The sequence below is a fragment of the Galeopterus variegatus genome, unplaced genomic scaffold (assembly GCF_000696425.1).
Source record: "Galeopterus variegatus unplaced genomic scaffold, G_variegatus-3.0.2 Scaffold525, whole genome shotgun sequence".
Classification (NCBI taxonomy): Eukaryota; Metazoa; Chordata; class Mammalia; order Dermoptera; family Cynocephalidae; genus Galeopterus; species Galeopterus variegatus.
In genome coordinates this window covers 515,428-530,840 of record NW_007726636.1, presented here as the reverse complement: position 1 = coordinate 530,840, position 15,413 = coordinate 515,428, and the positions used below count along the sequence as shown (strand labels likewise).

The window sequence follows — 15,413 nt, the reverse complement described above, 5'->3', positions numbered from 1 at the left end:
GCCTAAGCAATCCTCTCTCACATCCCCAAATCTAAATGTTCTTTTAGGCAATGCTTTCCTTCCTAGTTGCAGAAGGCAGGGCTGTAGACCAGAGCTTTTCTCGGAATGCCACCCCATTCCCAGGCTGGGGCCAGGGTCTGATTGCTCTCTCTGCAGCCCATGTTTACTCTGTGTCCAGGGTGGAGGCCTCAGCCCTGGTGCCAGCTGGTGCTGGGTGCCTTCTTCCACTTTTCTTGGCCCGTGGGAGCCCCTGTGGCCCTCCCTTGTCTCCCCTCGGCTAACCCTTTATGGACAGCAGCCTGGCTTCCTAGGGCAAGTTCTCTAACTGATTCCCTAAGCCCTAGGACAGCAGGAGCCATTCTGTTGTGGTCAGGGACTGCCAAGGCCTAGCCCGCTGGCTTCTGCATGGAAGGAAGCAGAAGGTTCCAAGGTGTTCCGTGAATGCCTGGCCTCCATGACTTTGCACTCAATATCAGCTCCACTTCACAAGAATAAGGAGCAGCCTGACCTGACCCAGATCTCACCCTGCGACCCGACTGCTCTGGGCAGAGGCATCAGATAGCCCTTGGCAGTGGCCTGCACCAGCCAGACCTCAGCTTCCAGGGCCTCTAGCCTGAATTCACCTCTCCCGCCAGCACCAAGTGTGTCCCTTGCAAACATTCTTGCAGCTTCCTCCAGGCCAGGACTGGAGAGGGCCCAGCTTAGAGATTTCCTGTCAACGTAGGGGTTCCCACTTCGTGAGCTGGGAGGCCAAGCCAGTTTACATTAAGGGCCTCATCAGCCAAGCAGTGGCCCATGCAAATCTTTGACAAAAGTTTCATAAAGATGGGCCGGCCCGTGGCTCACTCGGGAGAGTGCGGTGCTGATAACACCAAGGCCCCNAAGCAGTGGCCCATGCAAATCTTTGACAAAAGTTTCATAAAGATGGGCCGGCCCGTGGCTCACTCGGGAGAGTGCGGTGCTGATAACACCAAGGCCCCGGGTTCGGATCCCATATAGGGATGGCCGGTTCACTCACTGGCTGAGCGTGGTGCTGACAACACCAAGTCAAGGGTTAAGATCCCCTTACCGGTCATCTTTAAAAAAAAAAAAAAAAAAAAAAAAGTTTCACAAAGACAAGTAGTTGGAGTACAGTGGGAGGCCTCTCCGTCCATCCCCCTTGGCAGGAGCTTTTCAGAAGTGTCTACCTTCCATTCCCTGCCTGGTGAGCAGGTATGTGTTCCACATCTGCCAAGTGCCTCGCCCTGGGACTTCATGTTCAGCAGTCCTGGTAGGAGGCCAGGACGACCTCCCAGCCTAGGGACTTGGCCTTGCAAAGCCAGTCTCTAGGCTCCAGTTGTTCCCAGGTAGTAAAGGAGCAGCCACAGCACTCGGGAAGAGTGAGAGAAGGGAGCCCCCATCTCCAAGTGGCCTTCCAGGGTGGGTCTATAGACAAAGTATTGGAACAGTGAGTGCCTGGATGGACCAAAGAAAAGAGGGAAACACCTGCCATCCAAGAGAGACTGTCCTTGGCTGCTGGAATGCAGTGTGTGGGTGACAGCCTGCAGCGGCCCCACCCAGAAGGTGACTCCCCTCCCACACCGAAACATGCCCTTTGTTGGGGTAAAGTCACCTCCAAGACTGGGGGTCTTTCTCAGGAATCCCCTGGCTTCCTCATCTTTGTTGCCCATGCTGTGGAGGGTGAGAAGCCCCCATCCCTCACCCCAAGGCTCCCCTCAGAGTTGCCTTGTCAGATGCTCCCCACACCCAGTTGCCACCAACTCTGACCCTTTACTCCACAGATGGCCAGCTCTCTCCACTCCAGGAGGGACCAGCTGATGGGCCTTCCCCACCCCCGCCTGTTACCATGGTAATGACAGGCGCTCCTGCTCCGGCAGAATATTGCTTTCTTATAACCACCCTCCCTCCCTCTCTTTCCCCTTCTTTCTCTCACACAAAAAGAAAGCACAAGTGTTTTATATTCATTTTGCAAAAAGCTGTGTAGTGCATACTAATTGGTGTGCCTTCCTCCTGCTTTCTTCGAGCCTGTCCCCATCCTCAGAGCCAGGACTACAGGCCAACCACAGGCATGGGCCCAGCCTGCCTGCTCACTGGAAGAACTAGCCATTTTTCTGGAAACTGATGCAGGAGTGGCTGAGCAGTGTGTCTACAGTGCTGGGGCCTTTCCTCCTGGCCTTCAGCGGGGTGCCCAGTAAGCAAGGCCACAGAGATCACCTTGTCTTCATCCCAGAGGTTCCTGTCCACACACCAAGGGCTGCAAGTTCATCCAGAAGGGCTGTCATAAGTGATGTTGCCCCAGGCAGGGCTGTGGGCTTTTTGCCAGCCCTTAGGGACCAGGGACAGATCCTTTGATAAGCATAAGAGGAGTGGCTGGAGTACTGCAGGAACCTGTAGACAACATTTCCGCTTTTAATTGTGCAATTGAAGTGTAATTTGCATTCATTTGCCGTTTGGTGTTAAACTTTCTAAAATAAGAGAATTCAAAATGTGAAATATGCAGCTTTGCTGGCTGCGCTCCCCAGTGGGGCAGAAGGCTGCAGTACAGAGACAGGCAATGCGGCTTCTCTTCAGTGGAAAAGTGGAGTTGGAAGCCCTCCTTGTAGGCACTGCAGTCCCTGCCTACTCACTAAGTCAGGGCCGCGAACAGCTCAGCTGTGAGATCAAAAACTTGTCATCAAGGTGGTGAGCCACCCTTTCTGGTAGGCCTGCTTTTTCTGCTTTGCACGTAAAGTATCTCTTATAATCTTCAGAACAGCCTTGCAAGTCAAATCTCCATTTGCATACATGGGGAAACTGAGGCTCCCCATCCCCTGCACAACGAAGTTTAGACTTGTTCGTCTGGGTCATAAGCTCTCGGTGGTCTGCACCTGCCTACCACTTGGGCCTGACTTCTGGTCATTCCCCCATTCCTGCCCCATGCCCACTCTGGGCTAGACCAAATCTTAGTTTCCTGGATTGTGCCCTGTATTTCTGTACATCCATGAGTACCTTACGCTAGTTAAGAGAACACTTTGAATGCCGCTCTCCCACCTCACTCCCTTGGCAAACTCATGCTCTAGTGCTTCCAAAGCCTGCAGGCTCCCCCTAGGCCAAGTGGCTGCTCCCTAGAGCTTGCACTGTACAAGGTACTTCAAAAAGTTTGTGGAAAATTTGAATTAAAAGATAATATCGTGGCTGGCCGGTTAACTCATTCGGTTAGAGCACAGCCTTGTAAGACCAAGGTTAACAGATTCAGATCCCTGTACCGGCCAGCTGCCAACAAATAATGAATGAATGAACAATAATATGAATCATTCCGTGAACTTTTTGAAGACCCCCTGTATTATTAGCTAATGTTTACCACCTGTCTCCCCATGAGGCTGTGACTCCATCACAGGCAGAGCCTATCCTGTTCAGCCTTGCATCTCCTAGAGCCAGCAAAGACCAGGCCATGGTAGCTGCTCAGTGGATTCAGTAGATGTTGGGGGGTGGTTGTATGGACAGAGTTTTAACTGGTCCAGGGTCAGGTGACTGAGTGGCAGGAACAGGATTGGAAGTCAGGAATGTCTGGCCACAAAGCCAGTTTCAGACCCAGGTTCACTGTTACCCTGAGCAGGTGACTGTCCAAGCCTCAGGTTTCTCATGTTTAATGAGAGACTAATGACAAGTGGGGGTGTTAATTCTGCCAGAAGCAAGGACCACTTGCTCCTCTGGCCTCCCTCTCCCTTGTGGCCTGGCCCTGGAGCCACACAGGGGTGGCAGTGACTTTGCACAGGCCAGGCCTCCCAGGTGCTGGTGGCTCTTCCTGAGCATCTTTTCCGATAGGACACCTGGTGTGGGTCAGTGTGTCTGTCATGGAGTCAGATATCACGCCGGCTCACGCTTTTCTTTTTTTTTTTTAAGATGACCGATAAAGGGATCTTAACCCTTGACTTGGTGTTATCAGCACCACACTCTCCCAAGTGAGCTAACCGGCCATCCCTATATAGGGATTCAAACCCGCCGCCTTGGTGTAATCAGCACCACACTCTCCCTAGTGAGCCATGGGCTGGCTCTCGGCTCATGCTTTTCTCACTTGCTACATTTGACCACCAGGGTTTGCTGCCCAAGGGCTGTGTGCCTCTGTCCAACCTGCACAGACAGACCCGAGAAGAACACACATGCAGGTGGGCATGGTGAGCTCACAGTTGCAAAGAGATGTGAAGGGACGCAGTCGCCTCCTGAGCCCTCCTCTCCTGCGGGTCTGAACTGGGTGTGAGACCATAGGGAGTCAGCAGGACCCCGCCACCTGGGGCTTTGGGCAGAGCAAGAGCAAACTGTTCGCAAGCACTGCTGGATTGGGAGTTATGGCGCTGATCTGGGGTTTTGGCTTTATCTATATACAATTCACATACCATAAAATTCACCCTTTGAAAGTACACAATTTGGTAGTTTTTGGTATTTTCACAGCCATCCCTACTATCTAATTTGTGTAACCATCACTATTATCTCATTCCAGAGCATTTTCGTTCCTCCAAAAAGAAATCCTGTGCTCTGTACCAATTAGCAGTCACTCCCTTTGTCCCCCCTCCCTCCAGCCCCTGGCAGCCACTAATCTCTTTTCTGTCTCTGTGGATTTGCTGTTCTGGACATTTCACATAAATGGAATCATCATACAGTATGTGGGTTTTTGTGACTGGCTTCTTTCACTTAGCAAATATTTTTAAGGTTCATCCGTGTTGTAGCATGTACTTCATTCCTTTTTTATTGCCAAATAATGTTCCTTGGTGTGGATATGCCACATTCTGTTTATCATTTATCAGCAGATGGACCTTTGGGTTGTTTGCACTTTCTGGCTGTTAGGAAATAATGCTGCCATGAACACTCATATAAGTGTTCCTGTGGACATATGTTTCCAGTTGTCTTCGAAACTACCAAGGAGTGGGAGTATACCTGCGTTTAACTTTATGAGCATCTGTTGGCTTGATTCTTGCCTCCCTGTTTAATTTTGGGTGAGTCATTCCCCTACCTTCCCCCACCCCAGTGCCCTGGTCTCATTCCCCCTCCCCGACCTTTGGAAAGAGGCTTGTTTAGAGAGCCTAGCATTGGGTGCGTGGCCTGTGCACATCTGCGAAGGCAGGTGCATGGCGACCGCTGTATCGGATGGCGCAGCGCTACCACTGCTGGGCCCCCTGCTCCCCCACCCCACCCTCCTTCCTCTGTGTCTTTCTCCCACTGCTAAAGCAAAGAGCCTCCTCAATGGGAGCAGAGCCTGGGCCCTGCCTGCGTCTTGGCCTAGACCTATCCAGGGTCCCTGGCTCTTGGCCCAGGTGCAGGGGTCATCCTTGCTCATGCCATCTGACTGGGCTGCTTGGCAGCCATGTTTTTCCGCCACCATGGATCCGTTTCCCATTGGTCCAGCAAATAGAAATGTTCTGAGGACAGCTAAGTCACACGTATACCGATGCAGGGGAGGGCAGGTGGTATTGGGCTCCTTGTGAGGACTGTGTGCTGGTGATTAGTTTACTACTCTGTCTACCCAACAGGCTGAGGGCAGGGCTGATTCTGACTTCTTCAGCCCCTGGCACAGAGTAGGGGCTCTGGCGGTGCTGAGAGCAGGTCTCGGTGCTGGTGAGTGTGGAGAGACAAAGGGAAGGACATGAGTAGACAGTGGGAGGTGGCATCTGTGTAAATGAGTGCTGTGCCCAACCTAGAAGAGGCCAGGATGGCTGCTGAGGAGATTGCATGCCAAATGCGTGATGCTGGCTGGAGGAGAATGGGTCCTTGCCCAGCCCAGAGGCTCTGGGATGCATACTGCACAGAGTGCACCTTGGCACCTGAGTTCTGCATCTTCTGGGGACCCCTCAGGTCTGCTCAGGGGACCAGGGAGGAGGGGTCATGGGAAAGCAGCTCACCAGCCACAGATTCTAGCTGCCTCCCTCCAGGGGCCCTGTCCCCTACCAGCTATGGTCTCTGCAGCCCATATCCTTCATTAAACTTTTCTGAGCACTCTCACAGCATGGGCTTGGTGGCTCTCAGCAGCCCATGTCATCTGCAGACCCTGCTGATCCCTGCAGGCTGCTCTCTGTTTCTGACTCACCTCTCACCAGGTCAGCGCAACTTGCCGCAGACAGCTCATCCCTTATGCTCTGCTTTTCTCCCAGGTTATCCTGAAGGATCTGGAGGTGTTAGCAGAAATTGCTTCATCCCCCGCAGGCCAGACAGATGACCCAGGCCCACTCGATGGCCCTGACCTCCGGGTCAGCCACTCAGAGCTCCAGATACCCACCCCCAGCAGAAACAGCCTGCTGAACACTCCTGGTGAGTATTCCCGAGGGCTCTGGCTCAGGGGCCCTGGAAGTGCTGGTGCTGGGCCTCGTCCTGGACCATGGCAGACCTTTGGGCTGTTGTTCATGAGCCCCCGAGCTCTGCTTCAGTGTGAGGGGTCAGTGGGTTTCCTACCAGTGACCTGCCAGCACAAGAGGCCCCAGAGGTGGCAGACCTCACCCTCTGTTCACCTCCCACCTTGCACTCCAGCAGCCCCCCAAAGAGACCCTCACGCTCTCTTTCCTCATCTTCCTGCACCTTTGATGCTTTTGAGGCATTGGCTAAATGCAAAACCATTTAAGGCAACTGATCATCTCTCCCCAGTCAAATCGAGGGGCTTTGGTCTTGCGTCTCCAGGTGGAAGACGACTAGGCAGCTGTTTCCTTCCTCACTGAGAAGCTAAAAATAGCTCTCAATATGGCAGGCAGCCCAGGCAGGAGAGGGGTCATGCACACGTTCTGTTTCCAGGCAGTCCTAGCAGGTGAAAGTGGCCGTGTCGTTTGTTCTTAGTACTCGCCCCTTGGGTTCCTTCCAGAAAGCAGGCCGGCTCTTCTCCCTGGCCCCATGTAACTCCCAAGCAGACACCCCTTCCCTCCAGCCATGCAGTCCTGGATGATGTCCAGGGACATGAGTTGGTAGGAGGGTACCCAGCGAGTCTTGGGTGTCTCTGTGTCCTTTGGGCCTCTTGACATTCAAGCACCAGGTTCTAGTCAGTGCATCCTTGATGCAGGAGCCAAGTGTCACATAGGTGTGGGGCCTTTCAGTAGCAGTTTCCCTGCTGCAGCCCGACCATGCTGGTCCCAGGCTCTGAGAACACCTGCTGCACCCCAGTGGGAGCCATGTCAGCCCTGTGTGGCCCAGAGACCAGACCTGGTGCCTGAGAAATTCAGGTTGTCTCCAGAGCCCTGTAGGCCCAACTGCACCCTAGGATGTGCCAGGTGGAGCCGCTGCAGGCCCTTGTATTACAGACATCTCCCAACAACACGGAAAGCCAAGGGTTCCCCGAGCCCCTACAGTGGGGTGGTGCCTAAGAGCCCTGGCTTCAGGCCACCTCCCGTGCATGCTGTGGCTGCCGCTGTTTCTGACTGCACAGGGAAGGGGGTGGGGGCTGCAGTGCAGGCAGCTCAGTTTCCTCTCTCGCTTGCCCAGGATGCAGTCATTTCCTTCCGATGAGCCTGGTTTCCTCTGGGCAGTCAGTCGCCACAGTTGGTCAGGGAAGTGGCTCACACATACTGACCCCGGGACCCTTGCCAGGGCTCCCACCCTCTGTCCCTCGTCACAGGAGTTCATTCTCCATCCTGTGTCCTCAAGTCAGCACGTAGGGGCCAACGTTAAGTCCCCAGGACAGATGGCGGGAATGCCAGAGATGGGGAGTGGGAGCGTGAAGAGACAGGGAGAGGAACGGAAGGGAGGGGCAATAAGAACGGACCAGGAGAGGGGCGGCAGCCACAAGAAGGTGTCCAGCGGGGGGAGGGTGCCGCAGCTTCTTCTCTGCGTCTCAGTGTAGAAGCAGAGAGCTGTGAGAGGGCTGCACAGCTTTGGGGCCAGGGCAGGACACCTGGATCTCCCAGGACCCTCTGTGATTCACCCCTTCATCTGTAAGGTGTTTTTTTCTCTTCCTCCTGGGCACCAAGAAGTTGATGACTGTGACATGGGTTCCTGCTGTGGGCAGTAGGACTGGACAGGGTGCAATGTGTGCCCTGAGGCCACAGGGTCTGGCCCAGGGGGTCCCTGAAGGGCCCTGCAACATCAAGCCCTTGCAGTTGCTTGGGAACAAGGGTAAGTTCCCCTGCCCCACAGGGGGACTTGCATGATAGAGCACTCTGAACCCCAGCTCCTGGCCCCACCAAGACAATGGGCTGCAAACCAGACTGAGGCTGTAGAGACGCTTGCCCAGCTCACCAAGGCTGTCAGACTGGCTCCCGTCAGCCAGGGACTCACTCTGAATTCATAGATAAACAACAAAGTACGCCAGATGGGAAGAAATTCCATCCTGGAAAGAATACCAAGAAAGTACCCATGGCCAATAATGCTTCTTGCTTCAAGAATCCCCAACTCTGTGGACCACTAGCTCTTGATCTGAGACCCACATGTGGGCTTCAAGACCCACATGTGAGACCCTCCAGGCAGATCCACATATGTTCACATGTGCGTGTCCACAGCTGGCATCCAGTTTCACAAACAGGTCCATGATTTTAAAAGGTAAAGCTCAAACCAGTAATAGAAGAGTGCAAGAAGCCAGAGTGTGCCCTGTCCCCTACCACCTCGGCTGCCGCAGGAGGGCACCTGCCAGGCGCTGAGGATGTGCAGGGTGGTGTTCAGGTCAGAAAGCATGCAGGAAGTGTAAACTCATTCCTCCTTGAGCTGCTCTTTCTAAGATTGCTCTTCAGGCATGCAAGGGGGTCCTTCTGTCTGTTTCCATCTGGCCGTGCATATGAACGAGGCTACAAGGCCAGACCCTCTTCCTGTTTGGATTCTGCTTTCCTCTGGCTCTCTGGGGCACAGCTCTGGGAACTTGCAGGCTGCAGTACTGTATCTCTTTAGGGTAGATCACCCCACCCCCTGTGAGGGGACTTTCTGGAAAGCAAAGGAGACAGGGTGCCTTGCAAAGATGAAGTCAGTGGCATCTGCAGGGAACCAAATGGCTCTGCCTGCGTATTGGGTCTTTAAACTCAAACGGTGCAGATCGCTTGCAGCGATGGGGAAGCAAGGCCCATCACATGCCTGGATAGCTGCTGCATTGGCCTAAATGCACCACAGCAGTGGTCCCCAGGGCCCCGAGAAGCAGAGTCGCCCATACGGCATTTTCCTCCCACCTGGTGTAGTGTAAACATCCCTCCCTCGAGGGCAGAGCCATGTGGGCAGAGTCCTGGGTCTCAGGACTCCTGCCCACCTCCCTCCTTCCCAGCAGGTGCAGAGCCCCAGGCAGGGGAAGACAGCCACCTCAGGGCCATAGGGTGCAGGGGGAGTTGCTCGGGCTAGTGGCTTTAGCAGAGAGACACCACGTTTTCCCTTCTCCCACCCTTTGGATCCCCTGTGATTAAGCTCCAAATTTTGTACCTTCTCTGCCCTGACTCCACTTGGGGAGTCTACAGAGGCCCTGCCAGGCTCAGGAGAAGAGGGTATGGCAAACAGGCCTGCAGGCCCACTCTGACCCTGAGCCTGCACAGAAGACTCAGTCAAACCAAGGAGGCCTCTGGGATCAGTCCCTTGTTAGAGATGTGCCTGCCCTCCCAGGGCGTGGACATCCTTTGCTGCCAGAGAGGGAGCGACCAGGCCTGGGGAGAGCAGTCCAGCCTGCAGGATCCTTGGCCAAGCACAGCAGCAGTGTGGCAGTCTAGGGTCAAGATTTGCCCCTAGAACCCAGTCTTCCCTGACTTTCCCTGCCTGCCATGAGGCCCATTCTTAGTGGGGCAAAAACTGCTCACATCAGTGTACCCTGCAGGGTTCACTTGGCCAAGGTGTGTTAACCCCTAGCTCTAAAAACAGGCAAAAATGCAATGTTCTGATTCGGTTTTGTTCCCGTAGCCTAGGCCACTGTGGCCAAATATCAGCAGACAGAAACAAGTTCTAGAAAAAACCCAGAAAGCTACCTCTGGGACATTTTCCCCAGAAACAACACTAACATTGGTGATGGCGGCTGCAGCGCTGGCCAAGCTCATGGTAGGATGGCGCAGTTCTGAGCCTCGCACAGACAGGCTCCCGTGGATCAGCCCCTGGACTCCTCCCTGCAGCTCTGAGAGGTGGTGCTGTTGTCATGCCCACTTCCACTGGGGATGGTGACAGGGTTGATGCTGGCCCAGGAGCTTGGGCCTGAGAACTAGCCTGAGACTCCACTCAGAGGGCGGGAGTGCACAGGGTCCCACCCTGGCCCAGCCCTGGAAGCTTCTGCTCTTCTGGGTGCTAGGCCATGGCCACAGCCTGGCACTTCTTGGTGTCAGTCCTCTTCAGGGTGATTTCAGTGCCCCTGTTCTGGCCTCAGGCCGTGGCAGTGCCTCATCTCTTGTCCTTCCCCTGCCCCTCCACCTCCTCTGGCCACACCAGACCACTTCCTAGCCCCCAGAAAGCCTTTCCTGTTGCCCTTTGAGCCTTGGAGGCCCTTCTTCCCGCACACCAGGCTCTGCCCTCCTAGCCCATGACTTTGGGCAAGTGAACTGCCTCAGTGTCACCTCCCCCTCCTCTGTACACTGGGTGATGGGGCACTTGGGGGCTCTGTGAGCTCCTGCATGGAAGGAAGGAGCTAAGATAAATGCTCCGTGCTTGTGAGGGGTTGCCTTTGCTTCTGTCCTGGTTTTTGCAAGATCCTCTGCATGCCTCGGGCCTGCTTGATGGCCCCTGCTCGATGGCCCCTCCTTGGCAAGGCTTTCCCAGATAGCCAGCCAGACCAGTCTCTCCTGCTTCCCTGTTCCTCATCACACGCTGTGCCTGGGTGGGTGGTAGGGTTCACAGCTGTTCCCCCCACTGCTCAACATGCAGTTTGTGGCTCTGCAGCATTGCCCACAGCTGGTGAGAAATGCAGAAATTCAAGCTCTCCCAGACTCAGTCGCAGCTCACTGGGATTGCCAGGCGACTCGTGTGCTCTTCTCAGTTTGAGACACACCTTCTCAGACCATGGGGGCTGTGTTCTACTCAGCTCTGAACCCCAGCCTCAGGCACCCAGTAAGGGTCAGTACCCATTTTCCAGAGTTGGCTGAAATGATGGAAGGCGGGGCATCAGGGTGATCACCTTGTCACCAGCAGCGGGTGTGGGGCTCCCCTAGCAGCTCTGCCCAGGAAGGTGTCCTCTTGTGCCCTATCTCCGTGTGTCACCAGGTGGAAAGCCAGCCCCCGGCAGCCCTACTGACTGGTCTGAGGCAGCCATAACTCCCATCCTACTTGCCCTGTCCCCAGCGCTGCCCTCGGCCCCAGCCCTCGCTCCCGCAACAGCAGCAGCAGCAGCTCTCTGCTGGTGGCAGAAACTCATGCAGCTCCTCTCCATTGCCGTGTCAGCTAGAAGTCCCTCCAGGGCCCTGTTGTGGCCCATTAGCTTATCTCTGTCTCTGAACCAAGCAGCTGGACAGCCTCCTGGATGTGGGGCATGGCCGAGGCTCTCCTGTCCTCTCTGGTCTCAGCTGGGCTGGCCCACAGGTAGAAAAGTGATTGCCTCTTGGATTGGGTCCCCAGGGTGCCATTACTACAGCATCCACACAGCTGTGGGTTTGCGCCCCCTTCAGTTCTGCAGACTCCATACCACCAAGACCTTGGCCTCCCAGCTACTTGATCCTGTGGGGAAGATGCCCTTCCCTGCCCGATCCTTCCTGGCTCTGTACCAGTCTCTTAATCACTCTGCCTTTTCCGTGGAGCACTTCCTGTGCCAGGCACAGCATCACACTCTGTCCCTGCAGTGGCTCACAGTGAAGAGCTGGCCTTGGAGAAGGTGTTGCTGCCTTGATCTGATCTTGCCCGTTGGACTGCGGGTGCTCTGAGCAGCCTCTGGTCCTTCCTCTGTGTTCTCAAGCCGCAGATCCTGATGCATATTCAATCGGGGCTGTCCGGGCACGTGGGCCCTGTCCCCGGCAGAGAGCGTGACGGGGAGGGCAGGGAGTGGAGCAGGGACCTCGCAGAGCCCAAGCAGGGCAGCTAATGTTTTTTCATCTGGTTCTGTTGAACTGTAACTCACGTTATGTATTGAAGCCAGAGCTATTTTTATCCTGACATGTGAGGTTCCTTCACGTCATAGCCACAAAACTCAATCCAAAACATCCCAGGGAAGGTTGTTTGTGAGACGCTCTGCAGATTCTCATGTCACCACATCAGGTTCCACTTAGTTGCGTCTGCAGAGCTGGCTCCCTGGCTGCCCACCCCGCCAGCCTGATGGTGTGTACAGAGTGCTCCTGCAGCATCTGTCTGCCTCCAGCCAGCCACAGTCACATGCACTTCCTGCCATAGCCGGCAGACTGCTCGCCCAAACCAGAGATGCAAGGCAGAACGGCCTTCTTCTGAGGGACGGGGCTCTCTTTCATACCTCCAGTCTCTCCTGAGATGCATAGCTAGGGTCGGCTTTAGCTCAAGCGGTTACTTCCTCAAGCCAGATTTCACTCTGAGATGCATAGCCAGGTTGTTCCAGCCCTGTCCTCCGCACCCCCCAACCCCAGCCAGAGCAGCGTGCCCACCATCCCGAGTGGGCCTGAAAGACTCTGCTGCCCATAGTGCCGCCTGAGCAAAGCCTCTTAGCACATCCTCAGGGCATAATGTTGGAGGGCAGGCCTGGAATCGGGACCTCGGAGTCCCTGTCCCAGCTCTGCCCCTTCCTTATGAAGGTGCAGCACCCAACCCAGGGCCCAGCTTTTATCAGAGCTGCTGAGAAACAGGCGATTCCTAGCCACTTGTCAAGCTCGTCAAGCGTGCAACTGTGCTGGAGCCAGAGGTGGGCGGAAGTGACCAACGGAGATGCTATGAGCTCTCCCTGGGGAGAAGCAGGCTGCAGGGAGGCAGAAGTCAGTGCAGTGGGGAGCTGAGAGGCCTGTCACTCCTGTAGTAACACTCCTGGGGCAGGTTTGTTCTCAGTCCTCCTGTCTCCTCCCCCTGTGCCTGCAGCCCTGCCTGAGAACATCTTTTCTCAGATCCATCTCAAGCCAGCTAGGCCTGAGGGCTGCTTATGTCAGCAGAGTGGCTGGTGGGCAAAGGGGGAAACTGAGGTTGGAAGACATCTAATAGGCCTCACCCTGTGCACAGAGAGCACTGAGACAGCTCTCCATCCTTGTCCAGCCCACCCAAGCAGGATCCCTGACCAGCTTCCACCCCAGGAAGTATTGCCCAGACCTGTAGTCTCTACCCAGCACTTCCCAAGGCCCTCAGCCCTGTCCTGGTGAGGCTCCTCCTCTCAAGGGCCTGGTGTTCCTGGCAGGTGGGATTCTAGAGGGCAGAAGGTCTCACCCCTGACAGCTGCAGTCCCAAGCAGGCACGGCCTTGGGCAGCTCATCCAAAGCTCCCACCATGCCCTGGCCTCCTATCAGCGAAGTCTCAGGAAGGCGCCGGCTTCTGGCTGTTCGTAGTCTTCAGTCAGTGCAAGCCAGGGCTGCACTGCGAGAACATGAGTCTCTTGACATGGCTTCTCGCAGATGAGGTTCTGCCCACCTCCTGCCTTCTGCTAAGGACCACCGTCCCAGTGGCCACTATGTAGCCGGGACATCAGGAGTCCATTTTTGTCCCAGAGTGGGGGCTGTGGCTAAGGAGATCAGAGATGAGTTTGGAGCAGCCTCAAGCCTTCTCTTCTGCCGTCTTTATCTATCTGCCAAGTGGGAAGCAGATCTCCCTGGATGTGGGGTGGGAAGGTCACAGGTGACCCCCTCTCTTCCTCTCAGCGTCTTGACAGAACACTGTGAATTTGTCCCAGATCTGAAGTCTCCCCATTCAGACATTTCCAAACTATCTCCCAGCCCCCAGTCATGTAGTCCAAGACTCAGAATGAGAACAGTCTGCCGTGCCATGCTCTGGCATATGGGACATTTGCTAACAAGAGCAGTCCCATTTATTGAGCAGCCCCAGTCCCAGTACATTAGATTTTTTGTCTCATTTAATAGGGGCTTTTATTGCCCCCATTTGACAGGTGAGGAAACTGAGGCTTAAACACCATGCTTGATGCCTCCATGAAGCCAAAACAGCCCCACACCTCTCCCCAGTGACTGCCCAAGACACCCAGCCCCCTAGGAGTGGAGACTCTGGCCCCTGTTGGGGAGGATTTCTTTGTGGTTACTCCCTACATTGACCCCTTGGTCCACTGCAATACTTTGGAGCCTAAGTGGCCCTAGGCCTGGAAGTGGGGTGGCCCGGGGGTGCACATAGAGAAGCAAGAAGAGGGCAGGGACACAAGGAGCCTTCAGGAGCGAGCACTTGGGAAAAGCCTTTGGGAGAGGTGGGCATGCAGCCTGTGTCCTCAAGCCAGGCCACCACAGGGCTGCCAAAGTCATCGCTGGGCCTGGGGACCTCATGAGGCGGGGCAGCCGTGTCTTCAGAGATTGGCCCCAGCTGGGCCTGGAGTAACTCAATCTGTAAGAATGTGACACTTGATTCTGCAAACAGCCCCTCTGGGCCAGGAAGCAGAGACCATTTGCCATTCCAGAATCACTCAGGACCTCCCAATCCAGGCTGTTCTGGGCAAGGACCCAGAATAACGCAATCCAAACAAGAAGTTATACGAGGCCTGCCCTTGAGCTGGGCTTCCCACTCAGGGCTCACCCTTCTCACAGCTCACGGGAGCTGTCTAGAAGGTACTCAGGATAGAGGACGGTACAGTCTGGAGGTGTGGCTCCTGGTGAGGAACCCTCATAGCGTAATTCACAGCTGGGAAAAACAAAACAGAAAAACGCCTTTGCTAGTTCCCAGCCAGTTCCCCAGGACCATGAGAGGAAGTCTGAATTCAGCCAAAAAGACAGAACTCCTGGGAGGAGAGTTTTACTGCTTCTTCCTGGCCCTGGCATCTAATGAAGTCAGCCCCTAGAGGCTCCTCTGAGACTTGCTTGTGATTGGATGGTTCCACACATACTTGTTTTATGCTTTGAGCCAATGCTTCTAGGAACTGTGCCGTCCCACAGCCAGGCTTGGTTCCCAGAGACCCCACATCCTGCCTGTCTTGTGCTGGTGCCTGGCTGATCCCTCCTTGGTTCAGGGAGAAAGTCATCATTCCCAAAGGGCTCCTGGACCAGAGAAGGGCTGGCCTGGAAAATGATGGCCCCAACTTCCTCTGTTGGTCACTCTGCTTCCCCCAGTGGCCTCCCAGAGTTTCTGGAGAGCTGCAGCCAGGTGCTTTTTCCACTGCTTTTGATGGTGTCATTTTCTCTCTGTCCTCAGTTTTGGCTCAGCAGGACATTGACTTTGATCTTTATGTCATCTTCTGCTCTCCTGCCTAGCAAGGCACAACCTCCTAACCTGAGAACCCCAAACCTGCCCAAACACCAGTGTCCAAGAGATGGGCAGGATGGCAGAGTTGCTGGGGTCAGAGACTCCACTGCTCACCAGCTCTGTGGCTTTGATAATCCTCAGCCTAATTCACAGCTTCTCTGTATGCAGTGGGAATGACAATAGTGTGTATTTTTAAGAATTATTTTGAGGAATAAATTAGATGCTATGTGTGAAGGATTTTGACTTGC

At 54.9% G+C, this 15,413-nt stretch overlaps 1 protein-coding gene across 1 annotated transcript in view; it reads left to right on the top strand.

The window, feature by feature from the left end:
• The window catches only part of VAC14 (Vac14 homolog (S. cerevisiae)), a 119,366-nt gene that overhangs the window by 56,314 nt on the left and 47,639 nt on the right, over positions 1–15,413 (top strand). Inside the window, exon 13 of the mRNA XM_008569718.1 lies at positions 6,123–6,279. Within this exon, the coding sequence (XP_008567940.1) occupies positions 6,123–6,279 (157 nt within the window). The remainder of the gene's footprint in view (positions 1–6,122; positions 6,280–15,413) is intronic.